Below are 20,673 nucleotides of genomic sequence, written 5' to 3' on the forward strand. Positions count from 1 at the left end.
AATATATGACCTCATCATGTTTCCTGGGGTCAAACGCTTGAAACGCAGAGAGAGAGATGAATATATGATAAAAAGATGCACACTGCCGAAGAGCGGGAGTGCCTTACCTTGTATAAATACACCTGGACTCAGTGTTTCCAGCTCTGCTTTACTCAGTATCTCCCCATCTACCGGGGCACACAAGCTTCTCACTCTGTCTTGTTCTCAGCTTCCCATTTTTCAACTGTCCATCACAATCCGCTTTCCCCTCTCTCTCAGACTGCACCCTTCGCTGCAACTCCATAAACGTCGTGGCCAGCTCAAGGTGTATTATTAACAGGTGACCCGCGCTCACAAAACGCAGCCAAGACAATGCCAAGGAAATCATGCTTCTCACCTTGTATTAAAATGTCCCCTATACATTCACGACTCTCTGTCTTTCACTGTTTAACCCCATCTACTCGACTCCTTACAGAGTATCTTTCATTCCCGCTCTCTCTTCCAACTCGCTCCCTCTGGCGAACGACTCTTCTCTTTCCCATACATAATCTCTCTTTGCTAATTTTTCTCCATTCACGCGGTCGCGGTCGGGGACGGGGCGGCGTCGCTTCGTTCGGCGTTTGTTTTGCGACGCTTATTTGTTTGCCAATTAGTTTTAATCGAAGAGAGCGCCCAGCCCCCGTTCCAAGTGCACAATCGCCGCCTCAATTGCTTTTCTAATTAATGCGTTGCGCAAATATTTGCCAGAGCACGTGTAATACAATTAATGAAATCCGATGTACCCACTGCCGCGGACCCTCTCCACAGGGCGCCGCGGCTACTCCGGTCGTGCCTGACTGTCGCGCGTCTTATTGTTCTTTCTTGCAGTGCAGCGTTCGGTCTGGTCGCGTAGCGAAGCGTCCGTCGGTCAAGTGGTCGTTGATTGCGTAGCTATCGCTCTATCTCTTTGCCCTGTCGTTCTTCTCCTCGCGCGGCTGTCAATAAAGCTCTAGAGCATACGTCATCATTGAGTATCGGAGCGGCGGCGACCTCTCTTTGTTTTGTGCTTTTTTGCTTTTGACTTTTGCTCAGTTTTGTTTTGCTTCGCTCTTCTTTCGCTGTGAAACCCAACGCGTGCTAAATAGGGAGAAACGCAGAACATGAACGTGAGCAGCGAATTTGGTGAGTACGAGTATTAGCTTTTTGACAAGATGTTTGTAACGAATCTTCTTTCTTGAACATTAAATAACATTATTTGAAATTTTTCAAGAAGTAATACAAACGATAGATAGAAGGATAAGTATTTGTTAATCCATCGAAAGAATAGTTCTTCAAGGGTATCTAAGGGTCGACTGTCAATAATTTTTTTTATTATTATATTTAGCATGTGGACTTTTTCCACCGCGCTGTTAATTTACGAGTTTATGGTTAATCAATTAAATACGAATTGTATTTTTTTTTTGCTTTTTTTTTTTCCAAAAGTGCCAATAAATAAATCGTGTGCAAATAAATCGGATTTCGGAAATTGATTATGCCAACTAATGACTAAATCTCGTACCGACAGATGTATTCGATGTGGTGGCCGGCGACAATGGCCCCCAGCTGCAGGCCTTCCGCAGCAGCAACCCGTTCGAGGACTCCTATGAGGCCCCAGCGATGCCGAAAGATGATCGCCCGCAGGATGCTGCCAGCCAGTTGCCTTTGCAGCTGCTGCGGCGAGCCAGCGAAACAGTGACCGCCTGCATTCTTACCGATTTGGAGCCCGAAAAGGAGCATCTGCTGGGGCCCAGCAAGGAGCGTCCCCAGCCACCGCCACGCAGCCATGGCCAGTCATCGTTCAAGGGGCAGCAAATCTCAGTGCCCGTCCTCCCAGAAGGTAAGTGATGCATCTAATTGTGCTTTGAGTGCGGTGGTCCTGGTCCTGGTCCTGGTCCTGTACGGGATTGTTGTCATGGAGAGCACAGAGAATTTGGTGCTGGAGCAAAGCAAAAATATTTGCACCGGAAATTCTTTTCCTTTTCCCCACGCAAACACACAGTCAGCCAGAGGACCAAAAAGAGAGAGGGAGAGAGACAAGAGTAAGACATTCAAATGCACATAGTTTCCGCACAACGTCAACGCTTTTGTTGGCCAACCAAGCGAAGTGGGTCTGAAGTGAGCGCAGAGACAGACAAAAGCACATTGCACACATAAAGATACATACGCATGCACATGCGAGTATGAAGATACAGATACAAATACAGATATATGTATAGTAGGTATATATATCAGCATATCAGTATATTCATAGTTTGCTTATTCAAAGTTTTTGTTTCACTCCCGTTCTCCGCTCGAGCTTGTGCAAATAGCGCCAGCTAGAAGGAGGAGGAGGAGGAGGAGGGATGCATGCCACACGCTGTGTCTAAAGTCGAATCACAGTCCTGGCTCTGAGCTGTGCCATGAGCTGATTGAGGCATTTCGATTTTAAGTGAACTCCAGATACTGCCACAGAGCGTTCGTTTTGCTAGGATGCTGCTTGGAAGATCCAGAGAGATACCGGAGAGCCACGCTTGGCAGCCGTATACGTAATATTTCCGTATATTGACGCCAGAATGTCTGGAATTGGCATGGCTGCCTGTCCCGTCTCATTCGCATGCACTTTCTTGGGCTGTCAGATAGTATGCCACTGCCACAGCCACAGCCACAGCCCTTGGCTAACAGAATCATGCATCTAAGGGCCAGTGTGCCCAGTGAGCCCAGTGGGTGCACGGCCATGTGAACTATCCTCCCATCTCCGGCTAGTTTCTGTTTATTCTCGGTTGACCCTTCTCTTTGCCTGTTTTGGCAGGTGGTCGCGGCTTGTTTTTCCCCGAATCCAACAGCTATTATTGTTGAAATGCTCTTGCAGTTGCGATTGTTTTGCATCTGTCCGGGAAAAACTTTCGCCGTTGGGGCCATTGCAAACGGGCAGGGCTTTTTGGACTGTTGCGGCAGGGTTAACACTGCCAAACTACGGAATATTTTCAACGAATAATGAGCTGTTTTAGTTGCGCACAAATGCTCACAATCAGAAAACTAACACTGGGCCCGGACCCACGGACTGGGCCAGGATGCCCACAGGCCTTCGTCAAAGTATGTTTCCATGAATATGCATTAGTCGGTGCGGTGCTCATTTCCTGTGCATTCAGTTCGAGTTTCACCACTGATTCTCGCTCGAAAAAGTCATATTTAAATAGATTCTCTCGGCACCGCCCGCCGCAGGCCAAACGGGGGGGGATAGCATAGCTAATGCCAGCTCGTTTATATTAAATAAATTCCATTTAAATGCTGCGTTTCCAGGCAATCTCTCAAGCTCAATCTTAAATGGATGTGTGTCCCCCGATCTCCTCCTGCCGCCTGCCTCCTTCGCCACTGCTTTTGGTCGTCTGTCACTTTGGCGACGTTTCTGTTAACTAAAGCCAACATGATATACGCTTTGCACACAAACATTCTCGACTATTGATAAATGCAAGGCGTGTGCACGTCTCTACGGCGAGGCACTGTGCTCAGGTCGGTTTATTACGTATACGCAGTGTATGACATTTATAAATGCCAACGTTGCTGTAGCTGTTGCTGTTGTTGCTGGCTGCTACGCTCTGACTGAGCATAATGACTGCCAAATGAATGGGAAAATTTCAACTTACATACCCCATACACGCCCCATGACTCTTGTGGCGCAAACCTCTCCTTTCGACGCCATGTGCATTGACGTTGATGCGTTGATGCCCCACAGCATTTGGGCTTTGACTTGCCACGGAGTCGCACAGCTGTATGCTGTCTGTTGCACTTGCACTTGCCACGCGAACGTCGACTGGGTCTCGAGTGGCACGGCTAATTTCTAAACTACGCTTAATCGAGCGCTTTCCCTGTCGTCGTATCATCTTTGACAGTGTTTTTTTTGTCCTTTCTGTGAGTGATGCCGAGGACTTGTTTATTTAGTTTTGCATTTTCAATCTGTCCTTTTATTTGCTAAGCTGTGAATCTGAATGGTCTTTGAGTGCATATGACGGGTTGACCTGTTTTTTTTTCTTTCTCTCTCTGTCTCTCGAAGCTTGAAGAGTTTTCTATGCCTTGAGCCAAGAAGCTGGCAGTTTCCACTGATTTGCTGTTGACGTTGCAATATCGTACTCGTACTCGCACTCGCACTCGCACTCTCGCACTCGCATGAGCACTAAATTAGATGCGAATCGCTGAAGCGTGAGTTCATCTCTTGGCGGGAATGCAATCTGCTGTCGCTGCCGCTGCTGCTGCTCGATGGAAGCACATACAATATTTTCTGCGAAAAGAAATTATTTTTTGAATGTGTTTTGCACGCACTGGTTAACAGGCAAGTGCATAAAAGGATGCAACAGGAATCCTTCTCTGCGCACAAACACATTCAGGACAGCAGACAAGGTTGGGGGGGCGATGATGGGTGGCATAGTTAAAGGGTGGCACGCTTAAGTAAACATAAATAAAATAAAATAAATGTATGTTAGGTACGAGGAGAAACGTGAATTGATATATGTATGTAGCTGCAGACACGGACACACTCAGACAGAGTCCTGGAACTTGAAACGCACACACAAGGCTACACAGGATACCCAGCAAAAGTCATCAGCATCGTCGTAGTCGTCGTTGTCGTTGTCCTCCTGTACTATTTACCGTTTAAACATATTGAAAAAAGGGATCTGTAAATAATGAATAGTTGAATAACTCATATAAATCACTGGAAACACTTATGAGTGCATCCAGGAGTGCACCCTCCAGCGAATGAATCAGTAAAATATTAAACAAATTTATGGCACTCTATGCAGTTTCTTGCTGCATGCCCCATGCCCCATGCAAGCAATCTAAATGAAAAGTGACACAACGGAAAGGCAAGAAAGAATGAACTTTCAGCAACTTCAAAAAGAACAATAAATTTTCTATTAGATCTTTAAGAAGTTTCCACCGATGTCTCGGTGGAGATTTTCCGAAGCTTGTTTGGGTTTTTCCTTCAGCCCTGGCCTGTAGCCTGTGGCCGTGCGAAAGTGTTTGCCTTGATTCCAATTAACACCTCAGATGTGTACGCAACGCATTGTCTCCTCGCCTTTTGTATGGGGATGGGGATGGGGATGGGGATGTGGATGGGGCCATATGACAACCGAATGACAAAAACTTTTACCATCGCCCGGAAATGCACTCGTCGCCATCTTTGCATCCATGACTCGGGCTTTCTCCGGGGCAGCGGGAGAGCGGAGTGTCTGTTTTTTTGTGCGTCAGTCGTAGTCGTCGTATAATTTGTGTGAAAAGTTTCGCAGCAATTGAAAAGCGAAATTCTGTGCGAGGCACATCTATGGGGCGACTGGCTTTAAAAAACTTTTGCATTATTTTCGTGCCTGGTCACTTGAAAGTTGCAGAAAATATGACAAGATAAAATGCCAAAAAGTGCCACGGACGGGACAAGTGCGCAAAGCCCCCCCCCCCCCCCCCCCCCAACAATGGGCGTGGGCGTGGACGTGGAGAGTCTCAAGAACTATCCGCCCCCTGGTCAATGGGGGAGAGATGGAGCTTCTGGCAAAGGTAATAATCAATGGGGCCTGGCCTGGCCTGGCCTGGCCTGCCCTGGGCCCCGTCTGTGGTCTTCGAGTGCAAAGAAAGCCTTAATGACCCGCCCAACTTGCAGTTCAAGTTGGCTCAACATTTTCTGTCTTTTTGCTGTTGTCTGTCCTGCCGAGTGCAGGGCATGAATATGAAATATCACAGGAGAAGTGCTACCACTCTCCACGCTACCGGTGCTCTCTCCAGCCACTTGATTGCAGCCGAAAGTCCTGTCTTACAATACCTGTGCAGCCCCCCCCCACTCTCTGTCCCTCTTTGCTCTTTGCCTGCTATCTCTGCTGACACCTTTGCACACAATTTATGCACAATTTTTTCCCCATGCCCGACACAAAAACTACGACGATTCGGTGTGCGGAAAACTTTTAAATGAGGCACATAATTCACAAAAAAATGGTGGGCAAAAGTGCTATCATTTCTTTAGCTTCCAAAACCAAACCCATTTTCCATTTCCCATTTCCCCGCCATGCCTGTGGCTAGGCCTCAAGACAGTTTGTTATGGCAAAGATATTTTAAATTAATTAGAAAAACTTAAATATTTGCCATAGCCAAAACGCGAACTTCTCATTGAACTTGCAATAGGCTTGGAGCCACTGAGGCGCTGAACGCCTAAACGCAACTGAACTGAAATGGCAAATATTTACCGAGCGTACATAAGTTTCTGTGTTGATAATGGGGCTAATTAATTGATAAGCAAATGCTCGTAATCATAATTATGCTCGGGGCCCAGGGGCTGTTTGCCAGTGCACTTCTCCGGCTTGTTAATCGATGTTCTAGCGCTGTTTGATCGCACACCACAGGCAACTCTTTTTTCAATGCCATGCTGCTGTTAATTCCATTGAATTTGTCTGTTAATAATCCAATATTTTCCCAGCTCTCACTCGTGTCTCTCGTCTCACGCTCTCTCCCGCTCTGTTGTCTTCCAATTTATTTGCTAATTTTAAAATATTAAACCAATATTTTATGTGTCTCACTCGCCCGCGCGAGAGTATCTCTCGGCGACTGCGGAGACTGTATGTTTTTTTTATTAGCATAAGATAAAAAGTGCGAGTATATACGGCGCCCCACACCGTAGATGCGAGAGATGCTCTTATAGAAGTCAGTTGTCAGCCGGCATCGAATGCGATTAGTTATCACTCGGCAAAAAAAACAAAAAAAGATTCAATCGGTTAACATTGGCTGCCCTGAATAGAATGTGCTCGACGTAATATTCCATCGAAATTTCGCAAGTGTTGTGCTTATTAAAAACTCATTTATTCATAGAAAATTGCTCGGGTGAGTGTTTACAAACGCGCGTCGCATCACGGGGCAAAACCACCACTTAGCCGACCACAAATTTATTTAGTTTCATGCATTATTTTTTGGAAAATCTATTAAAAATAATGTTTTATATTTAACGCACAATGGAAAACACAGATTATTAAAAAAGTTTATTTTGGAAACTTTGTATTTAATATTTAATATTTAATAATCAGTTGCTGCTGATTATAATACATTGTTTGTGTAATTATAAATTAATTTACAAACTAAAAGAGTAGGTGTAGAGCCGCACAGGGCCTTGTCTTTGTTTTGGTTCGCTTTTGTCGGGTGCTTTTCCCTCTTTCTCTCTCTCTCTCTGAGTTTCTATTAGTTTTCTATTGCTGAGCAGCGCTGGAATACCGTCTATAGATCAGCTGTGGTTGTAGTCGAAGGCGAGTGTGTCTGGGATATATTTGAATAGATTATGGGAGCCCCTCTCGCGGGATAGACAGAGATTGAATCATCTGTAGATTTCACAACATAATTCAATGTCAAAGCAGTGTTCTGTATAGTCTATACTTCCTATATCTCTCTCGCTGAATGATCAGAGGGTGATAGTGCCGAAAATCAGCCGCACTTTCGCTTTTTGTATATCTGTGGACAGAGCCACCTGTGCGTATGAGTGATTTTCGCAGTGCAAACTGGAATTTATGGCTGCTGAATGGATCTTCTATCTGTTGCTTATATATTCCCTTTGTTTTCTTCTGTAAAAGCAGAGCAGCAGATGGAAACTCGAGTGAAATCAATGCCGATTGAATATTTTCAGTGAAGCTAATTTGATTTCCTGCTCCAACTTCCTGCTGTTTGATTCAATCCAATTACTCACAAAGCAATACTCTAAGTCCAACTTGATGTAGAGACCCTTCCTCTTGAGATTATGACACCATTCCCCCCCCCCCCCCATTAGCGTTTCTTCTGCGTATCAATAGGTCGCATGATAGCCTGAATCATGGGCGACACGTGATCCAGGGCATACAGAAACAGAGACGCAAATAGTCCGATTGTCACAATGTGTCGAATCTGGAGCCTCGAATTGGCGCTAAATATTTGCGGACAATTAACACGTACGAACAAGCGCCCCGGCCGGAGTTCGGTTGACAATTGACAAGCAGATTGTCTTCTAAAATCAAATACAAACACCACTCGATTCTGAGGAAATACAAAAAAAGTAAAAGAATCTCAAATCAAATCAACTGCTGATTGCACAGCCTAACACACACACACACACACAGTCGCCACACACACAGTGACAGTCTTGCATAATAATTGTGAGAACTGGATTGAAAATTGTCGTTATTAGAGCAACGCTTCATATGCAAATAGGGAGCCCAGAGCTAGAGCCACAGCCAGAGGAGTCTGCCGTCCAATTAGCCCGGCTAGAAGCGCGTCAATTGCCTGGAATGGTTCGACAGGCTGTCGACGGGCGGACCCGAACCGGCATTAAGTGCGCTAATTATAAATGGAAATATTTATGTATTTCTTAGGCTCCTTGCAGACCTCCGTCGCCTCCCACCCAGCCCTGCCCCGCCCTGCCCCCCATTGCACTGGCAGTGGCAAAGTGTGAAGTTGTCGCGGCAACAATAACGCCAATTATGGCGAAGGCGACTCGCAGAGGCTGTGCCCCAGAGCCAGAGCCAGAGCCAGAACCAGAGCCAAAGCCAGAGCCGACTCGACACACCTGTCGACTGGCAGAGGCTTTGTCGTGGCCTGGCGAAAACAATTTCCTTGCCGGCAGCAGGAGCACGGTTATCATCCTTGACTCGCTGGCAGCCACCTCTCCGCACTCAGACCCCACTTCTTTGGGGCTCTCTCCTTGCAATCAACGCTTGTCAATCTTTGTTGCAATCTTCATTTTGCCATCGTCGACACCACCTTGAGTAGCACGAGCATTACAGGTAGTACGTATGAGAGCCGCACTCGGCTGCACTTTGCAATTTAAACCGACTGCCGACTGCCGGGATGCCAGAACCGTTGACACTGCCGTTGACGCGGGCTCCTCCCGGGCCCTCCGCTCCTCCGGGTTTTACTTATGCATGAGCTGCAGAAATGAATGCAAAATGGGTTAAATGCAGCTTGTTAGCGCTTGTGCCTTCGATGGGTTTGTTCGGTTTCGGTTTGGCTCGAAGGGAATACTGCACTCTGCACTCTCTTTCTCTCTCTGACGTTGACATATCTATTAAAACATTTAAATCTGTTTGCCACTTACAGCTAAGCGCAGCAGACAGCAACAAAAGCAGCAGAAGGCTGACAACATGACACAGGAGCAGGGCAACACTGCGCCACAGGACACACTGAGTGGCAACTCTGGCCCGCCGTTGCATACGAAATTAGACATACAAAAATTCCCGGAAGACTACAACAAAGCGCGGACGGATGGAAATGGAACGGGAGTGGGAGCGGGAGGCGATGCCTCCGCCACACAAAACGCTGCAACAATAATTTTAACGCCGACATCATTAAATTCAACAAATACAACACAACAAAATGTTGCCGGCAACAATGGGGGAGCCCTGCCCGTGCCCGTGCCCGTTCCCGGCGGAGGAGTCCAGAGCGAGGAGTACAAAGGACCCAAGTGGTAAGTGAAATGCTCATGTGGCCGAGCCGAGGCAGACAGACCCCGGGAGCCCTGCACTCCGCCATTGTGCGGATCCGTGCTTAGCCCTTTGAATGCACTTCCGGCGGGACAGCCAGCCGCGCCGCCATTCACACTTGCATTGCACGCGTTTTTCGCATATCCGGTCTTTGCTTTGCTTTGCATTGGGTTTTCTATTTCTTTTATGCACTAACAATGGTGCTCATGGCTGTTGCTGCCACACTAGGCACCCGCGCGTGCTTCCGCCCGGCTCTGGGACTTCGTCTGGGTCCCAAATTCCCCGGGTCGACGTCTAGTCGCAGTCAGGCCTGATTTCTTTTTGTTTCTTTTTGTTTTTTGTGCTGTCTCCCTTCGCCTTTTTGGCAGTGACACTTACTTTAATAGCTGGCGAAATGCCTTGCTGGCTGGCGGCATTTATTCTCGATGTTGTTCTCGGTGCGGGGTGCAGACAACGTGTCGTATGAGTTACTGCGGTGCTGCTGCTGGTGCTGCTGCTGGTGCTGCTGGGTTATGGTGTTGTGTTTAACACACTTTGTGTGGCCTGGCCCTCCCTGGGGGTCTGGGCTCCATTGTGGGGAGCTCTCCGCTTACTTGGATACTTTCAAGAGCAGGGCAAAGAAACTGTAGGCATTGTTGATTGTCTGCAGAGGAAACACAAGTTAGCATGGAGTGGCGCCACAGAGAGAGAGAGAGTTTTGCAACCTTGACAAATATGGGCAGGCCAATTTCGAAGAAGACTCCGGCTCGCACCTTGACGGGTCGCTTCAGGAACTCCATGTAGCAGTTGAGCAGCTTGCGGGTGGGCACCGAGTACTCCAGCCAATTGGTGCGGAACACGCTGTCGGTGAGGGCGCTGGCATGGAAGGTCAGCTCGTTGCCGTAGTAGCAGGGCAGGAATATCTGGACAATCATCACGGCCACAAACTGCAGGGTCGTGAGGAAGAGACCCGGCCGCTCCCTGAAGCCCATGTGGACCAGCCGATAGGCACTGAAGCAGATGATGAAGGCGCTAAACACCACCTGCGAGAGGACGTAGGGGGAGACCAGTGCCTCGCACTGTCGCGTCAGGCGGCGCACTCGTGTGTGCAGCCGGAAAATGGCACGCAGCCGGGGCGCGGACTCCCTCTCCGGGGTCCGGTGCAGGGCCTGCAGGCGGAGGTTCATCACCCGATAGAGCAGGGCGATCTGGAACATAAAGTAGCAGCCCATGGTGTCGAGCAGGATGTTGGACAAACAGCACAGCGTCATGGCAGTCACGTTGTAGCCCCAGGCGTAGTAGTAGCGCTCCGGGGTGCGCCACTCGAACGGCACGTAGTAGCCGAAGGGCAGCTCGTACTCCTCCTGAAAGAACACGCTGAAAAAGCCCATCGCAGCCACGAACAGGCTGCCCCGGATGTAGAAGTAGAAGATGCGCTGGAAGTGCATCTGCTGGCGGTGCCAGAACTCCCTTTCCTCGGGATTGCGCAACTCGTAGGCGGGATCGTCTGCCAGTTCGTGAATGAACCCTGCCACCTGCTCTCGCCTACCAGACGTTGATGAGCTTGGTGATAAGCGCCAGCTCCGTCACCGACATGTACAGCACCTGGCCAGCCTGCTCGAAGTCCGTGGAGGTGAGTGCCTCCAGCCACATCAGGCCAATGTAGGTGAAAGTCAGCGGCAGATGCAGGGCAAACGGATAGATGCGCTTGACCCATGTCCAGAGGTCATGACTATTCTCATCCTGCCATTTCAGGAGCCCCGTCCAGCGCTGGACCGTAATCAGAAACCGAACAGCAGCTATACGATCCGTGGACTGCATTTTCAGCGACACAAGAATAATTCCACAATGGAATAACGAATGACATTGTCTCCTTTTATAGACCTATGGCCTTCGTTTGACGAAAATTCAGAACTAGGGTTGTATTCTCGATTCGTTTCCCTCTGGAACACACTTTTCCGATTCCAGTTCCCGTTTAAGTCCTGCAACTGAGCCCCAATAAGTGGCTGGCATCCATTGAATGATTTATTTTCACTTATTTAACATTGAATCGAGTGGAACTGGTTCTTTTTGTGAGCCCTGCTCCAACGATGCTCCAGCCCTGAGTCGTTTCGTTAATTAGCCAAAATATTTATACAATTTTAAAGGCAAAGGCAATTACAATAATTAGCCCGCTGACATAATGTTTCCCATTGACTGTCGTCTGTCTCCTACCAAAATACATCAGTCACGCAATGGCTGACAGGAGTGGGGGCAGGAACACAGACTTGAGGATACATCTGCTGCTTCTTGTTGATTTTTCATTCTCAGTTCATTCAAGGCTGTTCATATGGCTGTATCTAATAGTTTGAAGTACAGCATGCAGCCACAAATATCTTTAGAATATTCTGTTTAAATGCGAGGAGGAAAAATAAAGAAGTAAAGTCATGCTTTTTAGGAGAGGTGTATTCCAAGCAAAATTCCAAGGAAATATCTCCATAAATCTCTGCTCAAATTTGACTTTGTTGAACTAATCTGAAGGCTTGGAACTATTTCCAATAACATATTTTATTATCTGCATTAACTTTTCCCAAAAGTTAATGTAATAAAAAGAGAATTTCGTGTCGATAGAGTGGATATTCCTGAAGATATAGCCACCCAAAGATTAAGTTTTCTACCAATTTTAAATGATTATTCATTGATCTACGTTATGGCTCTATTTTTAGAAGTAAAATTCTCAAGAAAACTCAAGAACTATTTAATAAATCAACCCCCTTTAAGAATACACTAAGTAATGCTTGGTTTTCTGTAAATTTCTGTTTATTGCAATTCAAAATACATATTCTAATTGTGTTAAATATTCCTAATCAAGTGAACCACTTCTCATTTAGAGACATTCAGCAGGAGGGCCAAGAAACTGTAGGCATTGTTGATGGTCTGCAAAAGAGAGGTTTAATGAGTGGGCACTCCCAAATGGGACTTCTATTCCATAAGAACCTTTACGAAAATTGGCAAACCAACTGCAAAGAAGTTGCCAGCTCTGATGGCGACTGGCTGCTTCAGGTGCTCCATGTAGCCGTTGAGCAGCTTGCGGAGGGGGGGCCTGCAGTGGAGCCAGTTGGTGTGGTAGACCTCGTTGGTCAGCTGGTGGGCATAGACGGTGATCTCGTTGCCGTAGTAGCAGGGCAGATAGATCTGCAGGATCATTACGCTGACAAACTGCAGCATGGCTAGGAATTGGCCAGGATTGGCCCGGATGCCCACATGCTGGAGTCGAAAGCCGCTGAAGCAGATGATTAGGGCACTCAGAATAATCTGGGAGAGAATATACGGCGACACTATAGCCTGGCAGGTGTGGGTTAACCTGTAGAGTGGAAGAGTAGTGGTACCAATAGGATATATGTGTAAGGATCTATAGACCTGCGCACGGTCTGATGCATCTCGAAGATCTGACGCAGCTCCTGGCCAAAGTAGGACTCATCCGCTGTACTCTTCAGTGCCCTCAATCGCATGCCCAGCAGTCGGTAGAGCAGGGAGATGTGGAACAGGAAATAGCAGCCCAGGGTGTCCAGTGTAATGTTTGAGATGCAGGTCAGTGTCATGCCCGCCATATCGTAGCCATAGGCGAACCAATATCCCCGTTCGTTGCGCCACTCGAAGGGCACGTGGTAGGCGAACGGGAGGTCGTACTCCTTCAGAAAGAGCACCCCAGTACAGCCGCTGTAGACCACGCCCAGGCTGATGAGTATGTAGATGTAGAAAAACCACTTGAAGTAGCGCTGCTCCCGCTGCCAGAAGCGCTGCTCCTCCTGGGAGCGCAGGCGGAGCTCTGGGGCCTGCTGGAACTCGTGCATCAGCTGCCAGGCGGCCGAGCGGTGATGCCAAATGCTGAGAATCTTAACGACCAGCGCCATCTCCGTGATGGACATGTAGAGCACTTGGCCCGCCTGCTCGAGGTTGCTCGAGACGAAGGCCTCCAGCCACATGAGTCCGATGAAGGTGAATGTTATGGGGAGATGCAGCAGAAAGCGATAGTTTCGCCGCACGAAACCCCACACCTTCCAGTGGTCCCCCTCGGACAGAGACCAGGGCCAGAGGCCGAAGAGTCGCATGACCTGAAGAATCAGGTGCATGGACTCAATGCGTTCCTTGTGGTTGTCCATTTGGTTAGCGTTTGTCGGCCGTCGCTAAGGTCCGGGTGGGTTTTATAGCTCCAAAGGAGCTTGGCAATTAGCAGCAATTACATTTACATAATTCACCTGATTAACAGAGACACACGAAACTCCCGAACGGTTGTCCCTGCCTTTCTTCAGTACATTCTGAGCATTCAGACGGAGAAGGTTTCACCCTTTCGAGGGCCTAATTGTTGGTAATGGACTGTCGCTCCTCAGCAGCAGCTCAGCTTTTGATAGAGAAAGCGAGCTCATCTCAAGGTATGTCGAAAACATGGAGCATGGCAGGAGGATTCCAATTCGAAAGCTAAATCCAAAACTATGCCATCATCTCCAATAGCTATTGACTATTCAATTACAGCCTGCCCACTTTCACTCACAGGACCTCCAGGAGTCATAATCAGCTGAACTTCAGTGGTAGTTCGGGGTCTGGTCTTTGGGGCAAGATACTGTGTGTTCTACTGGACTATTGTAATATTCTGTGCACGGCTGTGATGAAATTTTGTGGGAGTTTGGGTGTTAACCTGGCCAACAAAATGGCTCTCAGATGGAGGGTCTTCATCGCTTTTATATCCGTAATTTTGTGTGGCACGAAAAATCTAGAGATTCAATATACTTATCCCCTAAACTCCTTCCTCCAACAAACTATCTCGCTGGCAAATAGTTAAACAAACCCCCAAAATACCCTCCTCTCCTGCAACAACGTTAAAATTCCTCATTGAATTTCCCAGGATGATGGGGAGGTAATAATTATAAATATAACCAAATATTTTTGTGTGTGCTTTATTTGTTCATTGATTTAACCACTTCGATGCCTGTTTTGCAGGTGGCGTCACTTGGTTCTGCATTGGTCCTTGATTTCCGAGCATGTCGCCCTGCTGGTCATCTTTCTGGGCCTCTGGGCGATGGCCTGGATACTGCTGAGGGAATTCTCAGCGCCCCAGACAGTCATCATGCGCATAGCGTTCCTGTTTGTGGGCGCCCAGCTATCCGGAATCCTGGTGACCTTTGCCCACTTGCCCGACATGCTGGGCATGCTCTTCTTCGGCGTGCTCTACGCCAATTTGGGGCTGGCAAATTTCGAAGGCTATCAGGGATTTGAGCTGTTTCTGAGGTAAGAGCTGGTCGCACGGAGGGCGGCTAAGACGAGCAGTTTCCAATGGAAAAGTGTCTAAACTTCTCAACAGGGAAATGGCCCTGATCAATATCATGCTCCTGGCCGGCCTCGGACTGGACGGGGAGGCGTTTAAGCGGCTGTGGCTTATGATTCTCCGCCTGACGCTGCTGCCGACGATTGCCGAGGTGGCGGCCATCGCCGGACTGGCCTACCTTACCCTCTCGATGCCCTGGCTCTGGGGCATTACCTTGGGGTGAGTGTGTGGGCTGTGGACTGCTTGGTTGGATGGCTATCAATGTTTCCGTTTCGTAATCCCCCACACAGTTTGGTCATCACCGCCATCTCCCCGAATGTGGTGGTCACCGTTATGCTTAAGCTGAAGGAGGATCGCCTGGGCCTGAACAGCGGCATACACACCCTCATCTATGCGATGACCACATGCAACGATGTGGTGTCCATCTTCATGTTCGGCGTCATAATCAGCGTCATCTTCTCCACAAGTGCGTGCCACCTGCCACCCGCTACCCACGGCTCCACTGTGAAATAAATACTCTCTTTGCTCTTGCTTACAGCCTCGCTCACACAGCAAGTGCTGCAGGGTCCCATTGGCATTGGAATTGGACTCGTTTTCGGCTATCTGTACGGCATGATGCTCCAGTTCTTGCCATCTCGCAATGCGGTAAGCGGCCCAGCCCCGAACCGACGATGTCCGTGCCAGACAAAGGCGCAGACGTGGAGCTAGCTGGAGCTGCACTTAAAATGCACATTCAGTGAACACTTAGACACTCAATCAGCGCATTTAATGATGCAAAACGCGCACAAGCACCGCTGGGTTGGGGGCTGGCAGGCGTTGGGTGCCATATGCACACAAGAGGGGAGGGCGGAGAGGGGTTGGTGTGAATGTGTGGGTGCATTTTGCATAAAAAGACACTTACATGCAAAGCGGCAACGACGACGGAGCTGGCGACGACGACGACGACGACGACGGCGACGGTGCTGGCGACATTTGCGACGACAGTTACTGCCAGCATCTATGTGAAGTTATGCTGGGGACATTGTGGCAGCCACAGCCGCAGCCACAAAACTCATTGCCGCAACTTACACCGCTAATGGCGCGCATAATCAAACGCCATGGGTGGTGCCACCGAATGCACTGGGGCTGCCACACAACCATATAACCACGCATACACACACACATAGACCTCTCATAACTTTTGTTTTCTGTAAAGCGCGGCGCGGGGCCGTCGTTGGCTTCGTCGTCGTCAAGTGGCATCCGCAGCCACGCGGCGCTGCAGTTTGTACAAAAATTTCACGCTGTGCGACGTTGAAGTCGCTGCATCCTTACATCCTTGCAAACACACACACACACACAGCCACAGACTAACACTGTGGGTATCTGTAAGGCGGTGCGAGTGTCTGTGTGTGTGTGGCTGTCATCAGGCCTCCTCGGCGTTTTTTTTTTTTTTTGTTGGTCTCCAGCATCTTCTCGCGTGTCATTGGTGCTTGGCGCTGCTTTTATTTTATTATGATTACGCAGTCTCTTGTAATTTCGCAGTCACCTTTCCAGCACTGCGCTTTCCGCATTCAACATTTTCCTCTTCCTTTTCTTCCGCGTTGGCAGTATTTTTTTTTGCAATACGATATTCGGGGCAAAAGTTTGCAATTTCAGGAGGTAGAGAAGAAAACTCATCTTATTACAGTACCTACTCGGGTGGGAGAGGGGGGGAGGGGGGGGGGGGAGGAAAATTAAAAGTTCAGAGAGTACTTTTCATGGCAAGTGCAGGAGAGTGTCCGAGCGAGTCGCCTAACGAAGCGCAATTGAATGCAATTTCATTCGATTTGAGGAAAATGCAGCTTAAACCTTTTCTAAATCTGTGGACAAAGGACAAGTGGAGTGAAGGAAAATTGAATTGCAGCGATTTGCGGTGTGCCAAAGTGAGTGCTCTGAAAGGGCCAGCCAGCCAGCCAGCCAGCCATCCAGCCAGCAAGGACGAAAATTAAAAGATCTCAATCAGCCTCAACACCTGTCCAGCAAAACCAACAAGCTTCCCCCCTGGCCGGACTAAACGACTAAAACGAGTAAAATATACCTAGAAAATATAAGACAGAAGACAGCAAAAAGATAACTTTATTCGAGGCGAGGTTTATCGGATCGAAATCGTTGTTCGGGCCATTTAGCTACAGATTTTTTTCGAGTTCTGACTAAAAATTTCGTATGCAAGCAAAAGCCAAAGGGAACATCAAAACAGAACGGGCAAAAATGGGAAAACAAGGCATTTTTTTGTCGATCCTGTCGACTGGTGCACACGTTGCGTATACGCAACCTGACCACACGGCGCACTGCCCGTCAAAGCAGAAAGAGCACAAACAATGGGTGGAAAAGCGGAGGGAGGGCGGTGGGGAGGAGAAGAAAAACAGTTTCCATCAGAGTTTTGTAAAGTGATTTGGTTTTGTTTTTTTTTCCTTCTTTTTACGTATGCGTATGCGTGTGCGTATGCCTAACTCAACCATTTTCCCATCCACTCTTTTCACATGTCTGTCTTTTGATTCATCCCTTGCAGACGTACGCAAATGGCCTCCGCTTCGTTCTGACCATCTTGGGCGGCACCATCGCCGTGATGGGCAGCCGCGTCATTGGCTATACGTCGGCCGGTGCCCTGGGATGTGTGACGACCGCCTTTATTGCGAGGATTGGCTGGAGGCGGGAGGAGAGCAAGCTGACACCGCACCAACTGCAGGCCCATCAGATTGTAAGTTGAACGATGGGGTACGGGGGCTCCGTCCACAAAAAGCTAGTGTGCTCTCGAGAGTGTTTTGGTCCTGCCTTTGCGTAACTGAGTGCTTTGGGGGGCGGTGGCGTGGGCCTGGGTCGGGGCCTGGGCCTCACCTGTGTTGTAGTTTTTTTTTTCGTTTGGTTCTTGAAAAATGTAGCATGCAATAGTGCCATTTTTTATATCGGAGAAACAGCCACACAGCGTGCCAGCTCTCTGAAAAACCTCTGTTTGTGTGGGCGACTTTTGCTAGGTAATTTGTGACATCATGTGCCTTGTGCCCTGTTGGGTCCCGACTGTTAGTTCTCGATTTGTTTTTAGCTCTTGGCTAATACCTTTAGCCCCGGCCCTAGATGCTGCCTCCGATATTGTTGACTTTCAGGCGAAAGTTTTTCCAAGAATCTTCCATCCTTTCTGTGTGCACTGGCTGGCCAATGGATTTTAATTGCCTCTTTACGTGGAGGGAAACGACATAAGCAGTCCTAATTGCATGCCATATGGGAATATATTGATCTAATCAGAATTTATGGACTTCATCTCACTCTCTCTCTCTCTCTCTCTCTCTCTCACTGTCTTTTCTTGCAGGCCAGTGTCCCCAAGCGCCTGGATCTACTGTGGACGTTCCTCAAGCCCGTCTCGTTCGCACTCATCGGCAAGGAAATTAATTTCAACGTGCTGCAGGGCCATGTAATCGGTTATGGGGCATTGCTGGTGCTGGTCGGAAGTTTGGTAATTAAAACGGTCGCCGGTTGCCGGTCGCCGGTGGCACGGTGGCTCTATGGGGGAATGCAACAATGTGCTCCGTTCTCCGTTCACTGTTCACTGTTCGCCTTGCCACTTATTTAATTTCTTTCGGTCCTCACTCAGTTTGTGCAGGGAATACTCTGCTGCTGCTGCTGCTGCTGCTGTGCGACAGTCCCCGCGGCTTCGGGTCATCCCACCGCCAAAAAACAAAGAGGGGCTGTCCGGTCGGCGAGGGTTGAACCGAAATGAAAATGTTCTGGGCCACGAAATGCAAATGTTACCTGCACACAACAGAAGAACAGGGAGAAAACAGAGAACGGAGAACCGAGAACGAAGCGAAAAAAAATATAGAGAAACGACTAACCAGCGATGACCCTTTTCTTGTTCTTGTTCTCGTTTGCAGTTTCGCTTGGGTTTTGCATATTTATCCACATATGGCGGAAATCTGTCGAGAAAGGAACGTGCCTACATTACAATTTCCGGTTTTCCCAAAGCGACTGTCCAAGTAAGTTTCCCGTTCCGCGTGTCATGTTGCTGCGGTTGGTCCCCAGCTCGAGTTCTGCCTCTGCCCCATTCCCCGAGAAGTTTTTACTTCGTTGCTGGACATTTCACTCGGTCCATGCCCCTGCTGGCCATGGCAACACCACCAACACCAGCAACACCCGAAGGGGTTGCTTGTCCCTGTTCTCATCGAAATGCCTAAGTAATACACGAATTCGCAGGTCGAGGACGAGGACTCCGACTCGGACTCTGACTCTGCTGCAGTTGGCATGGAAGCCTTTTGTTTGCAGTTTAACCACAAGCGGACATTTTGTTTATGTCGCCTGGCCAATGCGTGTGTGTTTGTGTGTGTGTGCGTGTGTGCATCTGTTTCTGTGGTTGACTGAAATTTAAATGTTCCGCTGGCTTACTAAGCCGCCGCCTGCCGCCTGCTGCCTGCAGCCTGCTGTCTTACTTCGAGTTTTGACCAAAGCCAAAGCCAACATGTGGCACTGTCGCTGGCTGGCTGGCTGGCTGGCTGCTGAACTTTTCCCTAATATGCGGTCCGTCGGCGGTCACATATTTCACTGTCCACCTTCTTCTTGCCTTTTTTCGTACTGATTTAATTAAAATTGTACAGCAAAACCGTATTTTAATCTGCTTGGCGCTGCGCTGTGCTCATATCACTCATACGCAGCGGTTGCCTGTTCTTAATTTGAGCCATCTAATCAGAGAGCCCTTCCTCTCTCTCTCTCTCTCTCCTTCTTCTGTGGGTCCTTAGGCGGCGCTGGGTCCCGTGGCCCTGGACCTGGCACGTGCTGCCAGCGTGGCCAACGAAGCGCAGCTGGCCCTGGCGGGCAATGTGCTCATCATCTCGGTGCTGGCGATTATATTCACGGCGCCGCTGGGCGCCATCCTCATGCTGCGGCTAGCTCCGCACTGGCTCAAACATGGCGATGCCGTAGAGGAGGCGGCCACCACTACCACCTTGCCCGAGGCCCCCGCAAACGCATACAAACGGACATAAACGGAGCTGCTGCAGGACGTAACGATCTTGCCCCGTGGATGCCATCAGGCTTAACCGGAACTCCGCCAGCTACAAGTTTTAATCCAACTCACCCCTCTACCCCTAGCTGTAGTACTTATACTAATGTGTGTGCCTGTACTTAGTTGCACTCGGTAATACGCGTACAAAGTGCCAGTGCAAATGAAAATGAAAATAAAACTAAATGCGAAAAGTTCTAGACATATTTTCTCTAAGCTTCCGCAATCACTTCGGCTCCAAGACGGACCCTCCACCGAGGTGAGTTTTTCAATTCGTTTTCAATCTAAGCAATACTCCGGGAACCTTTTTTTTATTGGCCTAATTTGCCAGTTATTTGCTTATTGCTGCTGCTCCCAAAAAACTTGCCCTGAATTACCAAAGTTTAGCCCTAATCCTGGAGGACTAACACGGCATCGCATCCCAAAGCGAAGTTTGAAAAGTGAACGGGCGACAGGCGTCGGGGGACAGACTTTATTGTTTTTCTCAGGGTGCCTTTTGGGCCAAAAGAAAAGCTTTTTCGGCACCTAATTATGACTGGGATCTATGTTAATCCCGAACTGGAGTCCCTGCTAATTGATTTTCTAATTAATTTTCAGGGATTTAAATGCTTTGAATTGTCCTCCGTCGTGTCAAATCAATCCCCGAATTAATGATTGACAATTGAAACATCTGCCAAGCTGCCAAGCTGCCATGCGGCTGTGCGGCTGTGAGGCTGTGAGGCTCAAAGACTTTCATCTGAGTTGGTCAAGTAAATAAATGAACCCAAAATGATTTCGTTATTTTCAAAGAACTGTTCTGTTCGCTTTCTGTTCAGTTCAGTTCAGTTCCCCCCCTATACTGCGCCTCTTTACGCCTGCTGCCTTTGTGGCAGGCACATTTGGCCCAGAGCACTCGCAGTGGCAGCGGCAAACAGCAAGAAAACAAAGCCGAGAGGAGAAAA

The 20,673-nt window shown here is 48.6% G+C and overlaps 3 protein-coding genes across 4 annotated transcripts; 1 reads left to right on the forward strand and 2 right to left on the reverse strand.

Annotated features, from left to right (window-relative positions):
• The first annotated feature begins 905 nt into the window (after positions 1-905).
• On the forward strand, positions 906-19,930 carry LOC108157564 (sodium/hydrogen exchanger 9B2). 2 transcript variants are annotated; one of them, XM_017289682.2, is made up of 11 exons: positions 906-1,140; positions 1,523-1,834; positions 9,064-9,430; positions 14,403-14,690; positions 14,764-14,946; positions 15,018-15,193; positions 15,266-15,372; positions 17,255-17,443; positions 18,050-18,193; positions 18,612-18,713; positions 19,470-19,930. In XM_017289682.2, exons 1-11 carry the CDS (start codon positions 1,119-1,121, stop codon positions 19,713-19,715), a joined length of 2,136 nt encoding a protein of 711 aa, XP_017145171.2. In that variant the 5' UTR covers positions 906-1,118; the 3' UTR covers positions 19,716-19,930. The 2 variants fall into 2 exon arrangements, with proteins under 2 accessions (XP_017145171.2, XP_017145172.2); XM_017289683.2 differs by lacking the exons at positions 906-1,140; positions 1,523-1,834 and adding an exon at positions 6,665-6,831.
• On the reverse strand, positions 10,036-11,246 carry LOC108157565 (odorant receptor 94b). Its single transcript, XM_017289684.2, is given in 3 exon segments — positions 10,036-10,089; positions 10,151-10,973; positions 10,975-11,246. Coding segments are annotated over 3 exon segments (1,149 nt in total).
• Positions 12,288-13,567, reverse strand: LOC108157566 (odorant receptor 94a). Its single transcript, XM_017289685.2, has 3 exons — positions 12,825-13,567; positions 12,402-12,768; positions 12,288-12,341 (listed from the first exon to the last, which is right to left on the reverse strand). Exons 1-3 carry the CDS (start codon positions 13,565-13,567, stop codon positions 12,288-12,290), a joined length of 1,164 nt encoding a protein of 387 aa, XP_017145174.2.
• Positions 19,931-20,673: the final 743 nt, after the last annotated feature.

This window comes from Drosophila miranda, chromosome 2, assembly GCF_003369915.1.
Source record: "Drosophila miranda strain MSH22 chromosome 2, D.miranda_PacBio2.1, whole genome shotgun sequence".
In the NCBI taxonomy this organism is placed as follows: domain Eukaryota; kingdom Metazoa; phylum Arthropoda; class Insecta; order Diptera; family Drosophilidae; genus Drosophila; species Drosophila miranda.